The 19,330-nt window shown below is 31.4% G+C and overlaps 1 protein-coding gene across 2 annotated transcripts; it reads left to right on the top strand.

Moving 5' to 3' along the window:
- Positions 1–3,988: 3,988 nt before the first annotated feature.
- Positions 3,989–15,478, top strand: LOC106463310 (programmed cell death protein 7-like). 2 transcript variants are annotated; one of them, XM_022390784.1, is made up of 10 exons: positions 3,989–4,077; positions 6,457–7,226; positions 10,014–10,088; positions 11,427–11,570; positions 11,713–11,802; positions 12,348–12,479; positions 12,856–12,994; positions 13,200–13,436; positions 14,581–14,668; positions 15,239–15,478. In XM_022390784.1, the coding sequence occupies exons 1-10, from the start codon at positions 4,056–4,058 to the stop codon at positions 15,366–15,368; spliced, it is 1,827 nt and encodes a 608-aa protein (XP_022246492.1). In that variant the 5' UTR covers positions 3,989–4,055; the 3' UTR covers positions 15,369–15,478. The 2 variants fall into 2 exon arrangements, with proteins under 2 accessions (XP_022246492.1, XP_013778782.1); XM_013923328.2 differs by lacking the exon at positions 10,014–10,088.
- Positions 15,479–19,330: the final 3,852 nt, after the last annotated feature.

The following is a 19,330-nucleotide window of genomic DNA, read 5'->3' as shown; positions in this document are numbered from 1 at the left end:
CATCACCACCCACCGCCAACAAATAGTGGGATTGACCGTCACATTATAACGCCCCCACTGCTGAAAGGGCGAGCATGTTTGGGGGGACTGGGATTCGAATCCGCGACCCTCTGATTGCGAGTCGAGCGCCCTAACCACTTGGCCATGCCGGGCCTAATATAGTAGACAATTAACAAACAATAATGCTACTGTACTGATATTTAAACACGTTTCTTCAAAGTTTTAATGTGCGCTAAAATAATAAGCAGTTAACAGTCTAGAGAAATGTACAAATTAAATCCGCTGAACGCCCCCAGTGGCTCAACGGTAAGTCTGTAGGCTTACGACACTAAAAATTAGGTTTCGATACTCGTGTTAGGTAGAGTTCAGCGAGCCCATTATGTAGCTTTATGCTTAACAACAGCCAAATTCACTCAGATTTTATTTTAGTTCTTGGCGAAACAGCCAATAAGCTTTTAAAAAATGTTGATAAAAAATAATAATAGCTTCAATGAGTAGTTATTATCATTATCTTTTTGCTTCTCATCCATACACTTTATTTCACTACGCTCTATTCATTCGTCACGCCCCCAGTGGCACAGCGGTACGTCTGCGGACTTACAACGCTAGAATCCGGGTTTCGATACCCGTGGTGGGCAGAGCACAAATAGCCCATTGTGGTTAATTACAAAACAAACAAACAATGATTCGTCACCAAAATATGTCTTAAAAAGGTTCAGAGTAATATGTTTGAAAATGTTATGGATTCTTGAATAAATCAAGGTATGAAATAGTCTATTTTAAAGATAAATTGGATAAAGTGAACAATTAAAGAGCTCTTAGATATATATATATTTTGACTATTTTTGCTTTTTGTATTGTGTCTATTACCAAAAAATCTAATTGAAATTATTTCTAGAACTATGCCAGTGTTAATATATTTGGAAATATTGTGGAACAGTTCAATAAATTTAAAGTAAATTAAATAACAATTAAATTATTTTAGGTTTATGTCGCGGTTTTTCAGTTTGGAAAGCTGATTACCCTAGGTCGACAGTGATTTTTTATTAAGTCTTTTTCAAAGCAGTCAGCTGACTTTGCCAGCCAAAATGAAAAGAGACGACAGCTCTTTTGCAAATTCTGACCATTACACTGTTTTTAATGACTGTTAGACAATTTGTATTCGTTTACGATCCCCCCCTTCTTTGATGTGCCTGTTTGTTTATAAAAAAATCATAATTTGTTAAATACTAAAGTGTCTACTTATGATCAAAAAAGTGTGTATTAACTTATATAAGTGTTTTAAAGCAATATATATATATATCGATTTCATAACGACATATCTTTGAAACACCATCTGGTATCAAAAATCGAGTTTGTATGCGAGTTTGTTTAAGAATTGGGCAAGGTTATACATTCTACACCAGTATATTGTAAGTAGGGATGATTAATTAATTAGTAATTATCAGATCCTCGAAAATAATTGCTTTTTATTATCGTTTAATTAGAATTTGAAGAGGAAGTAAAAAATAAATAAAAACAACACGAATGAAAATAATTAGACAATTTATCATCCATGCCAATATATAACGGTTCTGTCTCAAATTATTATAATAAAAAAAAGTTATTGGGGTAATCATAATTATATATGTTTTTAAACTTCGAACATGTTTATTGTATACAATGCTTTAAAAGTGAAAATCGTTTACATTTGAATAGAATTAGTCGAATTAAATGTACATAGATTATTTTTGAAATTTAATAAGATACTAATTGTGCAAAGTAAAAAAAGTACAATCAAGTAAAATATTAGGTTATTAATTATTTATATCAATTAGTCTTCGAAGAAATAATAGTTTTTTCATACATCATTTAAAAGAATTGTTTACATTATTATCAAAATTTTTATTCACAAATGCTTTTATACTTTCTTTCCTTATTTAATGGCTTATTATAATTTCAATTTATTTAACGAACTAAATACTAGGTATTAAAAAATGGTAATTGAAAGCACGGAAATATGAATTTATTAAAATGAAATTTAAAGCAGAAAAAGAAAAATATACGTATTGTCAGTCAACTGATTGGTCTGAAGGCTTATAATACTAAAAACCAGGTTTCGCTATCCATGGGGTGTTCAGCACAGATGATCCATTGTACAGCTTGACGCTTAACAACAGAACAAACGAAAAGCGGTGCATTTACAGTCTTACAATGCTAAAATCCCAGTTTCGTCACATAGCGGTGAACAGAATATAAGTAGCCAACTGTGTAATTTTTCACTTACAAAAAATAATTATAATAATAACAACATCGCGTTTTCAGTAAATTACGCATATTATATTATAATTTTGACATAGATAAAATACAATTCGATTTCATTATGCTTTTCATACAGTATAGAAGAGGTTCAAAATATCACGAAAAAATATGTGTGTGTGTGTTTCAAAGAATTGCTTTGAATAAAACATTTCGTCATCTTCTACATTTTGGATCTGTAGTTTATGATTCAGTGTCAACAGTAGTACAACATGTATTATAAAGCCTAGGTGAAAATAAACAGAAAGCAAAACCTACCAAGATGATTCTAGAAACATGTCATTACAGTTCGGTAAATAACGAAAGTTTATTATTAAAGCAGTATAGCTTAATCTTAATATCATATGATGTCCCCCGGAGTGTCGGCGATAAATATGAGGGCTTATAATGCTAAATACAGGTAGATAAAGCACACATAACCCATTGTGTAACTTTTGCTAAAATACAAACAAACAAACATAATTTGTCCTCTCAAAACATTCAGGGCATATACTACTTCAAACCCACGATTACAAATTCGATGTTCGAATATATTAAACGATTTTGAATAAGCCATTCAACAAGTCACGTGACAGCCACAACCTGCTGAATTAGCGGTGGAACAACACATAATACAGTTACATTTTGACATTGTTTGGGGTTTCATAGGTAGCGTGATGCTGCCGAATATTCAACTCTTTTGGGAACGGTATGTAATCACTCTTTTCGACGCAAAATATTCATACACACATATTATAAGCATTTCTTCAGATCAGGGAATTCTAAACAAGGATATCCCTTGTAACTTAGGGTATTGGAAAATAAAGGAATATGGATCAATCTGGGGATCCGGAGTATCCAGAAAGAGATTTGCACAACAAGTCCTACCACAGTCGTAGTAAAAAATGTGGTGGTTTGTAACATGTGAAAAGCCATGAACACAGAGATCAGCGGTAAAAGCCGACCACGTGCCCAAGGCAACAGTACGTAACCTAATCAAGAAGGATCTTCGTCTATAAAGGTAAATCAAGCCACATATGCACAAGCTGCTTCCTTGATATTTTGGTTCAACCATGATATACCTCAAGAAACTGGAGAATGAAATGAGTATTCATGCTATTCCATGCAAAGACATATTGGTAAAATCACTGAATGCAGCGCCTATGGTTTTTTTGTGCGATTGTGCTGTTATAGCCGCTACTTGGAAACTGTTGTCCTCATACACAAGATGTATTGTGGAAAGTAAGCAGGAAAGAACGGTTTACTTTGGACATAACATCTATACGATAGAAACTTTTACAATGGAAACTACACTGCAGGGTTATTTTCAAGGTGCATTGTCATCAGATAAAGTACGATTGATCGTAACGACATGAAGTGTAATGACATGGTGAGGCTCCTAAATCGTTTTCAAACTCTGTATTGGATTAATTTTTCGCTCCCTCTTGTGTCGAAACAAACCTTATAAACTTTCTCAGCAGTTTATAGTCAAGGTATGTTTATAAAATAAACATTTAAGATTTAATTTCGAATAATATTTTATTTATACGTTTGTTGAGTTGCGCACACTACTTTTATAGCTTCTCCAAATATATCTGCACAATTATATTCACTATGAAAGAAGAAATGCTTTATTTTATTAATAATAAAAATCAAATACTAAATGTTTATTTTTTATTAGCCTGCCAATTATGTAAGGCCTAGAGAGGTCGCCAGGAGCATATCGTTGTTGTAGTAATGGACAGATAAACGTGACACAATATCGCAAAATAAAACTTATGACACTAATTTTAGAATCAGGTAAATGAAATATATAGATCTATCATTGCACTTACTGCCTGAATTTTGGGTTAGAGCGTTCACTTACCTCAGGTTTTAATTACTTCAGTCACAAAACCTTGCTTTCTCTTCTAATGCCCGTTTCACTTTACTAATAGTAATGCTAGTTTTGGTGTCAAATAATGAATAATTTAGTATTTATAATGTATTTAAAATGTCAACTGGTATTATTAGTATTACTATTAGTGACTATTACTAATATGCAAGGGCGCCCGCAGAAAAAAAATAGAGGGGTCAAGCAACTCAAGTTTGAAAAAAGTAGGAAATCGAAAACAAATACCTTATGATATTCCAATAACATGAAGAATAATTTTACATATCTAGTATTTTTTTCTTTTTGAAAATCCAGGGGTATCAAGTGACCCTCCCTTGTCCATTCCAGCGGGCGCCCATGCTAATATGTTTGATCAAGATATTTGAATATCAAGCCATAAAATATAAAATTATTTGTATATGGATCTTTGTTTAATGTTGTGGTTTGTAAATCTGTAGTAATACTTTAGTATACTATAAATAATAAAGGAACATGCCTATCTTGAATATTTAAAAGTTTGTTTTAAACGTTTTCCACGTTTAATCAATATCTTCAATTAATTCAGTTCCCCGATTTACAATTTTGTACAGATCACTGGTTAGGCCTTATCTGCTCCTTACCTTAGGAAGGACATTGAATTATTGGAAAGGATTCAGAGGAGGGTTATCAGTTCTATGATTACTAGTGAAGTATTAGGTACTACCTAGGATGGAAAGGTTATCATACAAATTACAAGGACAGATTAAGATCTCTGAAATTGTTTTTGCTTTGAAAAAAAAAAGAGTTCGAGGGGATCTGATTGAGGTGTTTAAAATTGTTAAGGTAATTCAAAGTGTTGATGTATCTTTTTTTTTATAGTTAATTGTAAGAATAGAAGAATAGGGGACATAAATGTACATTTTTTCATCATAACATTTGTATTCAGTGAGGACAGTTACTAACACTATTAGTAACAGTGTGGTTGGCTTTCAGAATGGATTGTCTTCAGATGTGGTGGATGCAGCAAATTAAGAAAGTTTTGAAAAATATTTAAATGATAAAAGCTGGCTGTGAGTGTTTTTTTGTAACCTTAGTTTGGGATGGAACAACAGAGATGGATCAACAGGCCCCTTGTCTTCAAATTTTGTTATGTTATACTAACTGGAGCTTGGCCTGTTTTTTCCTAATCTTTTAACTTTTGTCATTTTATCCTACCACCTTCTGAATATAGCATAAAGAAATTGGGGAATCTTATCCTATATATTCCCTGGATAAACTTGTAAACTTTAGTAAAACTTTTTACATTACTTTTCTCAAGAGAAATAAGTTAATAGATCCTGAAATATTCTTGTAACTTGTAAGATAACCCTTTCACCCCTGGAAACTTCCAAGTAGTCTTCCTCTGAACCCTTTCCAGTAAAATACTTTTGTGTCTATTACACTTAAGTATAAAATGTTTTGATTGTCATTACTTGCTGTACTGAGATATCACATTTGGTAATACTTTTTTTTTTCACTGTTGCAGTTTTAAAGTTTCACACCATATTTAATTTGAAATTGCACATAATTTATTATAAGTGTAACATGATTAAACTGTTAATGAGTATGCTATACATAAATTTTCAAATAAAGTATAAAATTCCGTTGAATGGGAAATTTCAAACATTTGTCTATTTGTACTTTTGACATTTCCAAGTACAGAAGTAAAAGTTCACCTTTCAGTTCTAGATCCTCTATAAACATTTTTAAAGTAATATTAGATCCTAATCTAAATTTGTATCTACAGTGCAGTCACATAGTTATTGAGTAAACATAAAAAAAAAAATGTATAAATCTGAAATTACCTGGAGATCAATAGATTTCTAATGTGAAAGACACCAAATGTCATTTCTGCACTTGTAGAAAGTGTTACTGAAAGCAGGTCTAAGATCCAAAATTTCAAGTTAAGTAGTATTAAGCTACTGCTAGAGTAATACTGTTATTGTGGTACCAGCAATTAAACTGATAACATGCATTGTAATGTCCTCCACAAAAGCACTTGACAAGTAATTTCCACTCCTGGTCTTTTTATGCTCTCCACATGTAGATGTTTCAACAGAATATTGGTTTCTCTTGATTAGGTACTATTTGTTCTACCAAAATTCTGCTGAAACACGAGTCCATATTACTAGAAAATCTACAATTAAACATTTTATTTTGCAATTTTAAATGTTTTTATCTTACAATATGTAAAATAGTTGTTTTAAGCTACATAATATTGACAATACATTGAATTACCTTATCATATGTTTGAAACAATTAGAAATAAAATATTTTCTCTCATTCAGGTATGACTACACCACCATCACAGAACCATCAGAATGTTCACCATCACCTACCGTATCAAAGTATTCAACAGAAAGTGCCTAATCATCCATATCCCCCTTTGCCCTCACAGTATCCTCCAATCTATGATCTACAAAGACCACCCCCAAGATTACCTCATGTAGTAAATCATCCTCAGTCAGCTATTTCGGTAACTCCAGTTCAACATGCTGTTTCAAATAATGGGTCAAATAATCCATATTCAAGCACCCAATATTCAGGTAATCATTTTACCAACCCACAGATCCCAGGGGCTTCATTTATGTCATTTCCTCCACCTCCCCTTTGTGAAAGCATGCGAAAACAGCAACAAGCAGCATCTGATTTTTCACATGCATCATACTCGGGAAATGCTAATTCCTCTGTGAAAACATTATTGCCAACAGCACAACCTCCAGTTTCAACCCAAATAGCATCAACTTTTTTGCCCCCACAAGTCAATACTGCCAATCATTCACTTTGTTATCCGCAACAGTCATATTTGGCTACTACAGTTCATGGGCCAACTTCATCTGGTTCGTTACATATCCCCACTCAGCTTTCACTTCAACAACCACAAAGCTTGTTTGCTCCTGTCACAACCTGGTCCAGTTCATGTATGCAAGGCCCAATCACACAGTCTTCTGCAAAGACACTAAGAGAGAGTGATAATGAGTGGCTTGAAGGATGGTTGTCTTCAAAGAAAAAACCAAATCAACAAGTACAAAGAAGTGAGCAGAAGTCAGATATTACTGTAAGTGGAAAGTTTTTCATATGGGTTTGACATCTAATGCAAAAAAAAAAGGCTTTTTGAAGTCAAGTTATTATTTTTTTAAATAACCTAGTTATTAATACATGTGCATACATCTGATTTACATAAAATTTTTCTTCATAATTTGTTATAATGGGAGTAATACTTTGGATATGCATCTACTTGGAACTTGATGATAAACATTTCTGGGAACATTTTAAAAGTACTTGTACACATACATAATTTACATTGATTATTAAACGAGTACTTTTGTCTAATTCATTAAAATATACTCGTGTGAATCTGATTAAAACTATGATATACTTGTATCAGGGTTTTGTGGCTTTTCATATTTTTTTGCTATCACTTTTATCAAAATAATTTTATGCTTTAGTACATTTGGGAATCATTGTGTACATATAGCTCTAACTAAAAAACTCAACAAAGTTTAATATATATTATTTACATCTATTGCCACAAAAGTCAGACAGTTTTTAAACTTCTGAAAAGGGTTTGCAATAGTACATCGATTTTATGTTCATAATCCATGTTTAAAATGGTAATTACGAACAAAACTAATTATTGTAAAAAATCTTAAGTTCAGTTTATACACCCTGAAATTTGAGCTTCAATGCTGACAAAATATTTTCAAGTTCCACACTTTCCTACCCTATTCAGATCAGTGAACACCTTCAAGGTGTCAAAAGAACACCTGCATATCAAATTTTGAAAAACAATTCTGACTTTATTTCAACATTCTTTAGGTCAGAAATATTTTAGAATTGATATTTTGTCTTTTTTTTAACATTTGTTAGGTATAATTCACAAAAATAAATAAAAAAAATGTTCAAATGTTCCATGCAGCTCTGGAGTATCTCACTTGTAAACAAAGCATTTAGAAAATTTTTTTAGAATTTTTCTGCCCATCCTAAAAAATAGATTAAATTTGCTAAGAATCTATAACCCCTTAAGAATTAGTATTAATTCATTTCTTTATTTTGTAACATTTGCTTTGTCTTTTTGCTAATTTGTTTTTGTACACGCCATGTTACGACCCTTTTATGATATCACATCAAATTATTTCATCATTTACTGATGAAACACAGCTCTGAAAATGGCTGTAAAAGTTTAAATATGATTGTTGATAGAAATAATTAGACTTCTCACTTCACAGTAGAGTAAACAAAGTGGATTGAACAGTAGTTTATGGTTTTGTGGGAAAGTTGTTAGTTGGAGTTCCTGTAGCAGTGACAAAAAGCATTCAGTGGAAAGTTTTGAAGACTTGGGAACAAACCACAGAGCTAGGAATTGTTTTATAAGTTCTTCATACGTTCTTTTCTATTGTGAAAATACTTGTGTTTGAAAGCTACAGAATTTGTTTTTAGATAAGAAGACATCAGATAAGCTTAGATTTAGTGAGTAAAGTAGACAATGGCAAAATATTCTGATAACTCAGTGCTTATTTATTGAACATTATTTCTATGTTTATCCTATGGCTACTTAGTTATCTTTAATTTCAGTTGTCATGCTTTAAACAAAAATGCTTTATTATTGTCAGTGATAATAAAAAATGTTTTCGTTATTTGATTATCAGTTTATTTAATTTACAAAAAAGATCAGTAGTGGATTACTGCATGTTTAAGAGAAAATAGTGGCCACATGGTCATGTTGACATTAACAACTCACAAAATAGGATACGTTCATATTATCTTTTAAAAAACTGGTGTGCCAAAAGTTTCTTCCAAAATAATACTTTTTTTGTTTCATTTTTTTAAAGTATGAACAGAAACATTGTTTTAATATAGAGGATCAAATGTCTTGACATGAATTTAAAATAGTATGGAAATTTAACTTATTAATCATTTCATTTTATTTTTTTGTGTGATTTTATTTAATTTATATTGAGATAGTTTACCATTATGAAAATAATACTAGTTGGCAGTATAAAACACTTTCAGTATACTGAAAACATTTATGAAAAAATGAAAATCAGAAACTATTGATAACCCTAAAAATTACCACTGAAGAAGGAAAACCAATAATTTGATACTTGCTTTAAAAATTTTAAATACATTTACTCTTGGTGACAGTCCATTAGTCCAAGGACCTGGTAGTCCGAAGATGTATGTTGTTGTTTTTGTAATGGTGAAATTATTAAACTGATTGTTTGGTTAAATTTGTGGAATTTTATGACAAAAACACCCCATGATATGACCTAAAAAGTTACAATTTCTCATGAATGAATGGATATTGTTTATCATCATTACCCCGATGTTATTTTTCTGTATGTAAGTATAGTATTAGCTGAAGAGCCCGCATATTTATGCATCGGGATTGGATTTGGGAATCTGGCTCTTCTGAGAGAATAGACATTCAAGATTCTTTTCCCATTATGTTGTGACAGTGAATGTTATATCCCCGACTCATTAAACATGTTCAAAGCTTCCAGTCAACAAAATTATCTTGACACCGAGCCATTGCTGTGATCTGTACACTATAATGTTGATTGAAATATTTCTGTTGTTTGTATTTAAAATGAGAGCAACCTATCAGGGGTGGCTGGTTCTCCAAACCTCCACCAAGATATATTCTTTAAACTTTTCATTTGAGATTGCAATAATCTAGTATGGACCAACATATTTGATTATTCATTCAATTTTGACTTGTATGGCAAAAACCAAAAATCTGTGACAAATGAACCTACATAATACTGGGCAGTCACTTTACTCTTATGTGTTTTACAACCTGAATAGAATGGTGTTCTATGAAGTATAAACCTTTCATTGTCAGGTCCAGCCTATCAAGCAAACTCAACTGACACCAAACATTTGGAAGTTATTAAGGATCCAACTGCTTGTGAGAAAAGTAAACTACAATTCCTAAGCTTTCTATATAATTGGCATTTTCTCAATTAGTTTGCCAAAAATTTTTTAGATTTGCAGCATTTTTATTCATTATTAGATGCTGTGTACCTTTTATTGAGTTTGTACATGTAAACTTGAAAAGTTATGTTAGGCCTAATTTGTCAAATTTATTTTTTTTTACTTTGATAGTTTTGTTATTTGTTTTCAATTTCAAATACAAAGACAATTTTAATTGAATTTCATTTTTTTATTGATAACTATTAGCTAGCTTGATAAAATGATCAATTCTGTTTCATAGCTTCATATTCCAGTCTGAGATATTCTTGTAACTGAACTCTATATTCTGTTTGACGAGTTCCTACATGTCAGCCTTCTGTTTTCAGGGCATTAATACTCCTGAATATTTATTTGTCATCAAGGTGTTAACACACTCTAGATTTCTTATACTTTGAGAAAATTAACACAGTAATAATTTCTTTATCCTTGGAGCATTATTAAAACTCCCAATTTGTGTATCAACAAAAGGAATAGTAGATTTCTCAAATCCAAGTTCTTTAAATATCAATACACTTTGAATTTTTGATATCCTTAGGTCACTGGCCATTCCACCATTGAGGTCCTTTTACTACCAACCAAAGCAAGAAATCAAAAGATTGCCATTATGTTTTCTCATTATTTTTGTTAATTAATTCAAGGTTGTGTAACTTTATTGGTTAGTATCGCAACTCATGGAAATAATCAACTAATTAAAATTAGTGTTTCTGATTATTACTATTTTTTTCTATTATATCCAAGTCTCGTGAGAATAATCGATTAGTCGAATGTAATTAATAGGCCCATTGATTAATCGATTAGCAAATTCCACTAATCACCCAGCTTTAGTTCTTGCTAGCAACTAATTCAAGTTTCATACCATCAAGGTATTAATGTTCTTAAAGCACCAGGAAATGGACATTATCACCAAACCCACTACTTTCAGCAAAGTAACACAGACTTTGTTATGAATACAAATATTACAAATTCTAGCTCATTTTCTGAAGTCTGTTCAAAATGTTCTGCATTAGGTAATGCACTATTAGACATACACTGTAGTATCGTCAACAGCTTTTTCAAATTGGTATCCCTAGGACTGATATAAATAATGAGATATAAATGCCCAGAAACAGATCTGAAGTAGTGTTATTCATCATCTGATTATTTTTACGGTTTTCTGGCTAGAGAACCACATATATTTTTCCACTTTATTTTTTTGAATATGACTAGCTCGGTATTGGAGAGTTCATAATCAACCAATAATGAAGGAATGTTATCTCCTATACAAGCATGTTTTTATTTTTAGATAGCCTATGCTCGTTCTCATCTTCAAGAGGCCCTCGTTGTTTTAAAAGAACTTAATGAAGTTCGAGACCTTATTTCTTCTTCCCTGATGACAGCCGATGATGATATGTGGAACTTCAGGTTACGTAGGGCCACAAGACTACAGGTGAGATAAGTATGGAAAGTGGCAATGAGATATTTACTTAGTTTATTTGTGTTAAAGAGCAGCATAAACATCTACTGTAGGCTATTTATAAATAACTTGATACAATTGGGAGTTAAAGATTTTAAACAGATTTGTATTTCAGAATCGTCTAGCAGAGATAAAAGAAATATTTCTTCAACCAGCCGTGTTAAAGAACCTTAAACAAAGAATGGAGAAGATAAGAAAGAAAAGGGTATGTTTAGAAATATTCTTTGAGTACTAAAAGACTTAAAGTTACTTTATCTTTAACTATTTTTTTTATGTAGAGAACTTTTGCTAATAAAGATTATTACTGATATACAGATGGTTAAATTGTAATTTTCAAAGCATTTACTGATTAAATCTCTACTACTAGTTAGCTTATATACTGTATTGTATTTTTACACCTAAATCATTTTGATAGCTTGAGACCAGCTTTACATCATTAAGCACATTTTGTTATGGTATTTATGATAGTAAAAATAAAAAAACAAGGTATTTCCATGTGTTTTCAATAAATGGTTATTGCTAACTGAAAGCTTAATTTTTCTAATCTTCTGTCTGTGTACAAACTTATACCTTGCATATTTACAGAATATAACAATTAGAGAATATATATTTCATGTGTGTTTTTAATTATTGTAGTAGTTTCTGTGTATCCTCTGTAAATCACATAAGTACTTTATTATTACTAGTATTTTATCTTAATTTATACAATTTCATGCATTTAATTCTATTTTTACTATTTGTCATTTCTAGAAAAGAATAAAAAAGCAGAAGGAATACAGAACACTACAGATGAAGGAAATACAGAGTGAGAGAGAGGAAAAAGAAAGACAGATTGGCATTTGGAAAGAACAGATTATAGAAAAAATTCAACGGGATAAAAGGGTATGTGGTTAGAAATCAAAGTTCTGAGGTATTTTGAATAACTTATTAATGATTATTTATAAATGGAGGCACGAGTAAATTGTTGTTTGAGATTACAAAATATAAAAACTTTGACATAAATCAGCAATTTTAAGTATTTATTTGTTATGTATTAACAAGAAAACATTCCTGTACTTGTGTAACGTTAATCTCCCTTTATAAGAACGGTTTGCAGGTCTTAATGTAAAGGTGTGCTTAGTGCAGGTGCAATCTGTAACACCATTAGTAACATATTTAGCACCTATATATATTATTCATGGGAAATTTCCCACTACTTGGCATTTGTCTAATCATTAGAAAAATATGTGTACAAAAATGTGTATATTTTTATTATCAGGAAATGGAACTAAAAGCAGAAGCTGATACAATTTTAAGTGAAGTACGACGTAAAATTCAAGAGGCCAAACGAGCATTAGAAAGATTGAAAGCTCTTGAGAAACTTCGTGATGTAAAAAAGAAAAACTTAGTCATGAAAGGTAACAAATGTTACATAAAATGAAGAAATTCTACACTTGGAAATTTAAACTTTTATAAAACATAAAATGGAAAGACAAGATAAAATATATTTTGTATGTTGTTACATCAAAATAAGAATAATAATTATTTTTATTAAATTTTTTATTTACTAGGCATAAACAGATTTTCTTTTGCTGTTTTTTTTTGTCTGTCTTTTCTTTTTAGGTGTTACGGTATCCATTGAATATGATGATACTTTTATGGAAAGAGTTTCGAGGCTTAGAGAATTAATGAAACAGCAGTTGTCAGACTATGAAGCTGAAGAGAGAGCCATTAAAGTTATGCTAGAAACTGAACACGAAGGACAAAGAGAAGAAGAGGAAGAACGTAGAAGAATAAGAATTGAGAGACTTGTTAAAGACAAACAATGGGAGATCAAAGAAGGGCTGTTTGGAAACTCTTGTAAGTTTTAAGTACATAATGTTTTTAGAAACATTTGTTTCCTCGGAATATTTTACACTCAAAAGTATCCAGTTTGTCTTAGTTACGTTCATCTACAAAAAAATCTTTACTCTTTTTTTTTAATAAGTAGCTAGAGTTTGATATATTCTGGATTTCTTCGTGTTCTAGATGAGTTGAAAGAGGTTTTTTCATCAGATTGGTTCTTACAACTAAGTAATATGTTACATAATTCCATCTACATTATATCTAGGAAATTAATAGAAAATTATCAATTATCGGGCATCATTTGCCTAATTCAGCACTTAGCCAGACATAAAATAGCATTGCATGCATGGCAGTATTAAGCAACTATGGTTTATCAAAAAATAGATTCTTTAAGGCAGTCAATAAACATTTCTTTTTATCCTCATTTGTTTACCATTACTGAGGAATCCTTTATTTATGAAGTATTGTAAAAAAGAAAGGTATATTTCATTTCTTAAGTGTTCAAATAATTTAAAACTACCATGCTTTATTCTAGTGTGTAGCATGTAGTTTGCTTCACCCCCCCCCTCCCATTTCTCAAACATAAAATCATAAACCTAACTCTGATGTGTAATGACTTAAATAAAATTTACAATTTACTAAATTAATCTAATTCACACCAAAACAGCTGCTCTTCCTTCAGTTGATGATATAAGAAAAGTGCATTTAAATCATTACTATATTTGTCATATCCCAACCAGTCCAATGAGCCTTACTATTGTCCGAAAAGTCTCTTCAGTACTGGATAGAGCAGATATGGTGTGGTTGACATGTTATTGCATTCTTATATAATGTTTACTCTTTTTTTTTTAATAAAGAAATATTATCTTTTGATGTAATAGAAAGCTGAAAAGTTCCCAAATTACATTTATTTACACATAAAATGTGACTTTAATTTCTTAAACCAAAAACCTTTGGCTTATTGTTGGTTTGCATTATTCAAGCATCGCCTCATTTCTCCATATGATGTTTTATAATTATGAGGTAAGATTTTAAGTATTATTGTATAAAAAAGAACTGGAGATATACATAAATGGTTAGAATGACTTTACAATTGTTACTGAAATATGCTGCAAATAAAACTTATTTTCAATTGAAGAACTTTCTTTTTTTTTGTAAGGTTTGCCCAGTGTTGAAGATCCTCTCTACATTTATTGGCAGTTTTATGTACAAGCTGAACAGGGTCAGGATCAGTTATTACATATTAGGTGAGACTTTCTGTCTTTATAATCAATTTATCAATTCATTTTTCATTATTTTTTAGCAGATACCATAATCAATAAAAAATGTTGTTTAGGATAAATTACTTAAAAGAATTAATGTACTTTTAATCTGCGCTTAAGCTGATTATTAATGGTTGGAAACGGCTTGAATGGGTAACGAAGAAAAACTTTAATATAAGTTTAACATAACAGCAAATGTACAACGTTTCAACAAGTATTTGTCATCATCGGATGATGACAAAACCTTGTCGAAACGTTGTACATTTGCTGTTATGTTAAACTTATATTAAAGTTTTTCTTCATTAACTGGACTGTTACTATTAATCCTCATGACAAACTGTGTAGTCACATAAGAGTTTATAAAAAATGTATCTAGATGGGTAATGACAAGATTGAATAACTCTTATTAAACATATTCCATTAGATTTTGACTAGTAATTTGTTCATCTCCAAAATGTTAATTTTTATTTTTATTGCTCATTTGGCCATTTTAATTTTTATAAACTTATAGACATAGCTTATACTAAGGTTTTATTTTATTTTTTTTATTTACAGGCGAGAATGGGATATGTTTTTAGTTCCCTCTGATCACCCTGAAGGCTCTAGTATACCACTTCAGTGGATTACCCCAGAAGCCCCCTCTAGCCAAGTTTGGGCATCTGCTTTACAGCCCGATAGCATTTGATGCTCTTTTTTTTTTTCTTTCTATAAACATGTGACTGTCTTGTAAATCTATCATACATATGTAAAAATAGAATTGAGGGGAAAATAAAATAAATGTAAATAATATGCTTATCTTAAGTCAGAGTCATTTGTTGTAGTTATATATCAATTTATAAGGTACCTTCAACACACTTAAGTATTTTACAAGTATTTTAATTATCAACACTCTTTGTACAGTGTTTTAAACAAAATCTTTATAATGTAAACATTCTGTTTGAAAGCTGGTCACTTGATGGAAAAGAACTTCAACTGCTTTTTATTACGTTTTGAAAAAAATCAAATGGATTGAAAGTTTATAAAAATGTTTGGCATTACTTAATTTGTAAGAATATTAATATTGTAATATAATATTAATAAAATGCCCTTTTTTTTTCTTTTAAGTAATTTTTTAGGTTTGCCTTATATTTTTTGCCTTAATAAAAATTTTCATATGGATGCAGTAATGCTACCAATAATGATAAACTCTAGAAATACTTTCTGATTTTCAGAAACATTCTAACTTCTTAACCAATTTCCTCAACTATCGCAGTCTGAAAAATCCAGAGATTTAGATTCTTATTGAGTTTATTAATTTGTTATTTCATGTTTGTTGTGAACACAATTTTTCCAGTCTCTTTTCAGCTCTTTTTTTTTTTCAAATATGTTCCAGCCACTTTTCATGTAACATCTTGGGCTTTAGTCAAACAGCATATTCAGTGCTCGGCTAGTAAAAGTGCTTTCTTAGGATGTTTTCTCATTTCCTCCCCCTCCCCCACCTAAATATATGGATTTACTGATCCCTGCTGCCCTGATAAGTGTCCATTTGTTGGTGGTCTACTAGCCTAATTATTTTAACATGGCATCACCTTTTTGTTTTTGTTTACTTTTCCAGACGTGGTTTGTCAAGCCACATCCCTTTTTATTTATTCATCTTAATTTCTTTTCTCCACTAAACCTAAACAACATAATACCATGAGCAGGATGAATGAAAATTGACAAAATTTTTAGTACACCAAGTTTTATACCCAAATACCTGTCATTGATGAAATGAAAAATTATATTATATGGTTACATTACATTACTAGATATAATTATAGAAACAATGAGGTAAAGGATATAAAAGGCAAATATTATGGGAATGCCACCCCTTTATTATATGAAAACGGCATGCAACAGAGGGCAGACATGTGTTGATAGTTCAACCAGTCAGGAAGTACCACATCATTATATAGCTTATAAAAGTATAGGCAGTCATACTATGCTGTAGTAGTTGTGAAAATCCAATCATGGGTCCCAGGGTTATAGTGACACATGATAAGCTTGTAGATATCAAAACTTTTCGCTGATCAAGGATCCTCTATGCAACAAACGTGTCTCAGGGCTACATGTTTCAGTTGGAGTTTATGTAAAACTAAAGAGGTCATGTTAACCTAGCAATAATGGAAGTGGTTGAGGTAGAAAACCAAAACTCTCCAAAAGTGATGTTAAGTATCCCATAGTATGTTCTTTATGATGTAAGCAAGGATTGAATACAGATCTTGCCAGTGACATTACTATAAATAAAGATGTGAGTGTAACCTTGAAAACAGTAAGATACCACTTAGCATCAATGGACTTGTAGCTGCTCATAAAACCACTGTTGAAAAGAGGAAGCCAAATGAAAAGATTGAAATTCGATCACAAATAGTGGGATGAAAAACAGGCAAATTCAAGTTTGAATTGATCAGAAATAATTAACAAAAGTTTGTTCATTATTAGAGAGGAGAATGGTATCATGGTCAATGTACAACATCTACTGTGAAGAATGGTGTGGGATCAGTAATTTGGGACTGCATCTCCGTCAGCAGTGATTACAAAATTTCCTGGCGCCTTGACTTCTAATAGATACTGGATCGACATGCCATTCCCTCATTGTGTAGGAATTCATCTTGCAGCAAGACACTATCTCAAGCATACAGTAAATTTGGTGAAATGATATCTTGACGGCAAAGAACCTGATGGAACACTTACAACCATGAAAATCCTTGAGACAGTATTGGCTTATGTAAAAATTATAGGTTAATAAGCATCTAAACAACTTGGTTGAATTATGAGTAGTACATAACATTTGGAACAATTTTTGTAATTGTGTGTTGATAAACTATATGGCAGCATAAAAACATGGTATAATTTATATTATATTTATATAATTGATAGCCTAACACCAATCGACACTGTATATACAGTACATTTATATATATATAAATGTATAAAAATATAGTGCTGAAGCATGCAAAGACAACAGGTGGATACATGTTGGGAACGAAATGTGTGTTAATCTGGGCATATAATTAGACTTGACGTAAGGTTGGCAAAGGTTCTGATGGGTAGAATCGAAGAAAGAAAAACTAGAGGTAGGCACTTGGCTCGATGTCATAAGAAAATGAAATAAGAGAACCTTGGATTTGGAAAAATGGCGAGTAAGAACGAATAATGGGAAACCATTTTTGTTGGCCTTCAATGAGGACATTATCATTAATTGAGTGATTGATAAATATATTCCTTTTGTTGTTGTTTTAGTTTATATTTTGTGTTTGGAACACAAGTTTATGGTTGTTGACTGATTGCTGAGACATATAAGCTTCTCATCTAAGTGATGGTTATGTTTCAGCTATTAGTAGAAAGATAAATGGCTGTGTGTATAGCATCTCAAAAATTTTCACCATATGGATAATGATTAACACTCCCATTCTTGAAACGTAGAAGAATCAGGAGGCAGTTAAGAAAAATTCGCATAAAAAATCAACCTTTCTTGTTTTCATCATAATGAAACACTGAATCACATTTTTATATGAAATAAAAATAAAATATGTAATAGATAAATAAACGGACTTACAACGCTAGAAACCGGAGCACAGATAGCCCATTGTGTAGGTTTCTGCTTAATTAAAAACAAACAAAAAGAAGATAAAATTTAAAAAACAAGAGACTGCTTAAAGTTGTAATTTACGGATTTGAGTAAAAAAAACTAACATTTTCCCCCATTTTACTAAACCTGTGAAGTGACTTTTCTCATTTCGTAAAAAAAGTAAAGATTATTGCATGAAAATGTATTTACCACAAAGTTACAACTGAAGACGTTTCTTTCTAATTAAGCACAAAGCTACACGATGTGCTCTGCTCACCACGGGTATCGAAACCCGGATTCTAGCGTTGTAAGTCCGCAGGCATGCCGCTGTGCCACTGGGGAGGCTACAACTGAAGAAGTTGTATTTACAAAATCTGAGCAAATTAAAAACTTATTTTTATAGTTAGTGCATGTTCCCTAAATTAATTACACTGACACCACCGCGATGTCTGATAGGAATACTTCTAATTTACAATAAAGCATACTTTGCATTTCATCTTATTCTCAAATATGCATGCTACACGTGATGCAATGTTTTGCTGAGTAAACGTAGAGATTTTCTGTATTTTGTATAAGTTGTAATAAAGTTATCACTTTTTAATGTAAAGTTATCAGGACGTCGTGGCTTTACGGTTAGAACGACAGGAAAAAGACCTGAAAGTACACTTTTGCGCCGCTGAGGAGGGTGCTCCGTACTTTCATCCGTGAGTGTGTATTATAAAAATGAAAGTCAATCCCGTTATTGGAGTTAAAACGGTCTGGTGATTGGCTGGCTGCCTTTTTTCTGTTCAATGGTTCAAAATTAACCGTTACACTTGTATTATAGAGTCTCTTGGCTGTTCAGCCCATTTGTAACATAAGGTGTTGTTCAGGTTAAAACTGCTTAATTTTGATATAGCTGTTGTATGCCCAGTTAACGCTGATTTCTTTACACGTGACAGTATCATAGGACGCTGTAATTATTAGCAAATTTGTGAAGTATTAGGTCGACAAGAAATTAATGTCGCTTTTTTTTAGATGAAGAAACTCGAACAATTTATATATATATCCAAACAAAA

The sequence above is a fragment of the Limulus polyphemus genome, unplaced genomic scaffold (genome assembly GCF_000517525.1).
Source record: "Limulus polyphemus unplaced genomic scaffold, Limulus_polyphemus-2.1.2 Scaffold1374, whole genome shotgun sequence".
Lineage (NCBI taxonomy): Eukaryota > Metazoa > Arthropoda > Merostomata > Xiphosura > Limulidae > Limulus > Limulus polyphemus.
This window is presented reverse-complemented; position numbering and strand designations above follow the sequence as displayed.

What these genes read in the sequence shown, in the direction of transcription:
- LOC106463310 (XM_022390784.1), top strand. Translation starts at nt 4,056, where the DNA reads ATGACACTAATTTTAGAATCAG. An exon ending in GAAAAACTTAGTCATGAAAG is followed by an intron (nt 12,995 to 13,199) that starts GTAACAAATGTT and finishes TTTTCTTTTTAG; the next exon opens with GTGTTACGGTATCCATTGAA. An exon ending in GATCAGTTATTACATATTAG is followed by an intron (nt 14,669 to 15,238) that starts GTGAGACTTTCT and finishes TTTTATTTACAG; the next exon opens with GCGAGAATGGGATATGTTTT.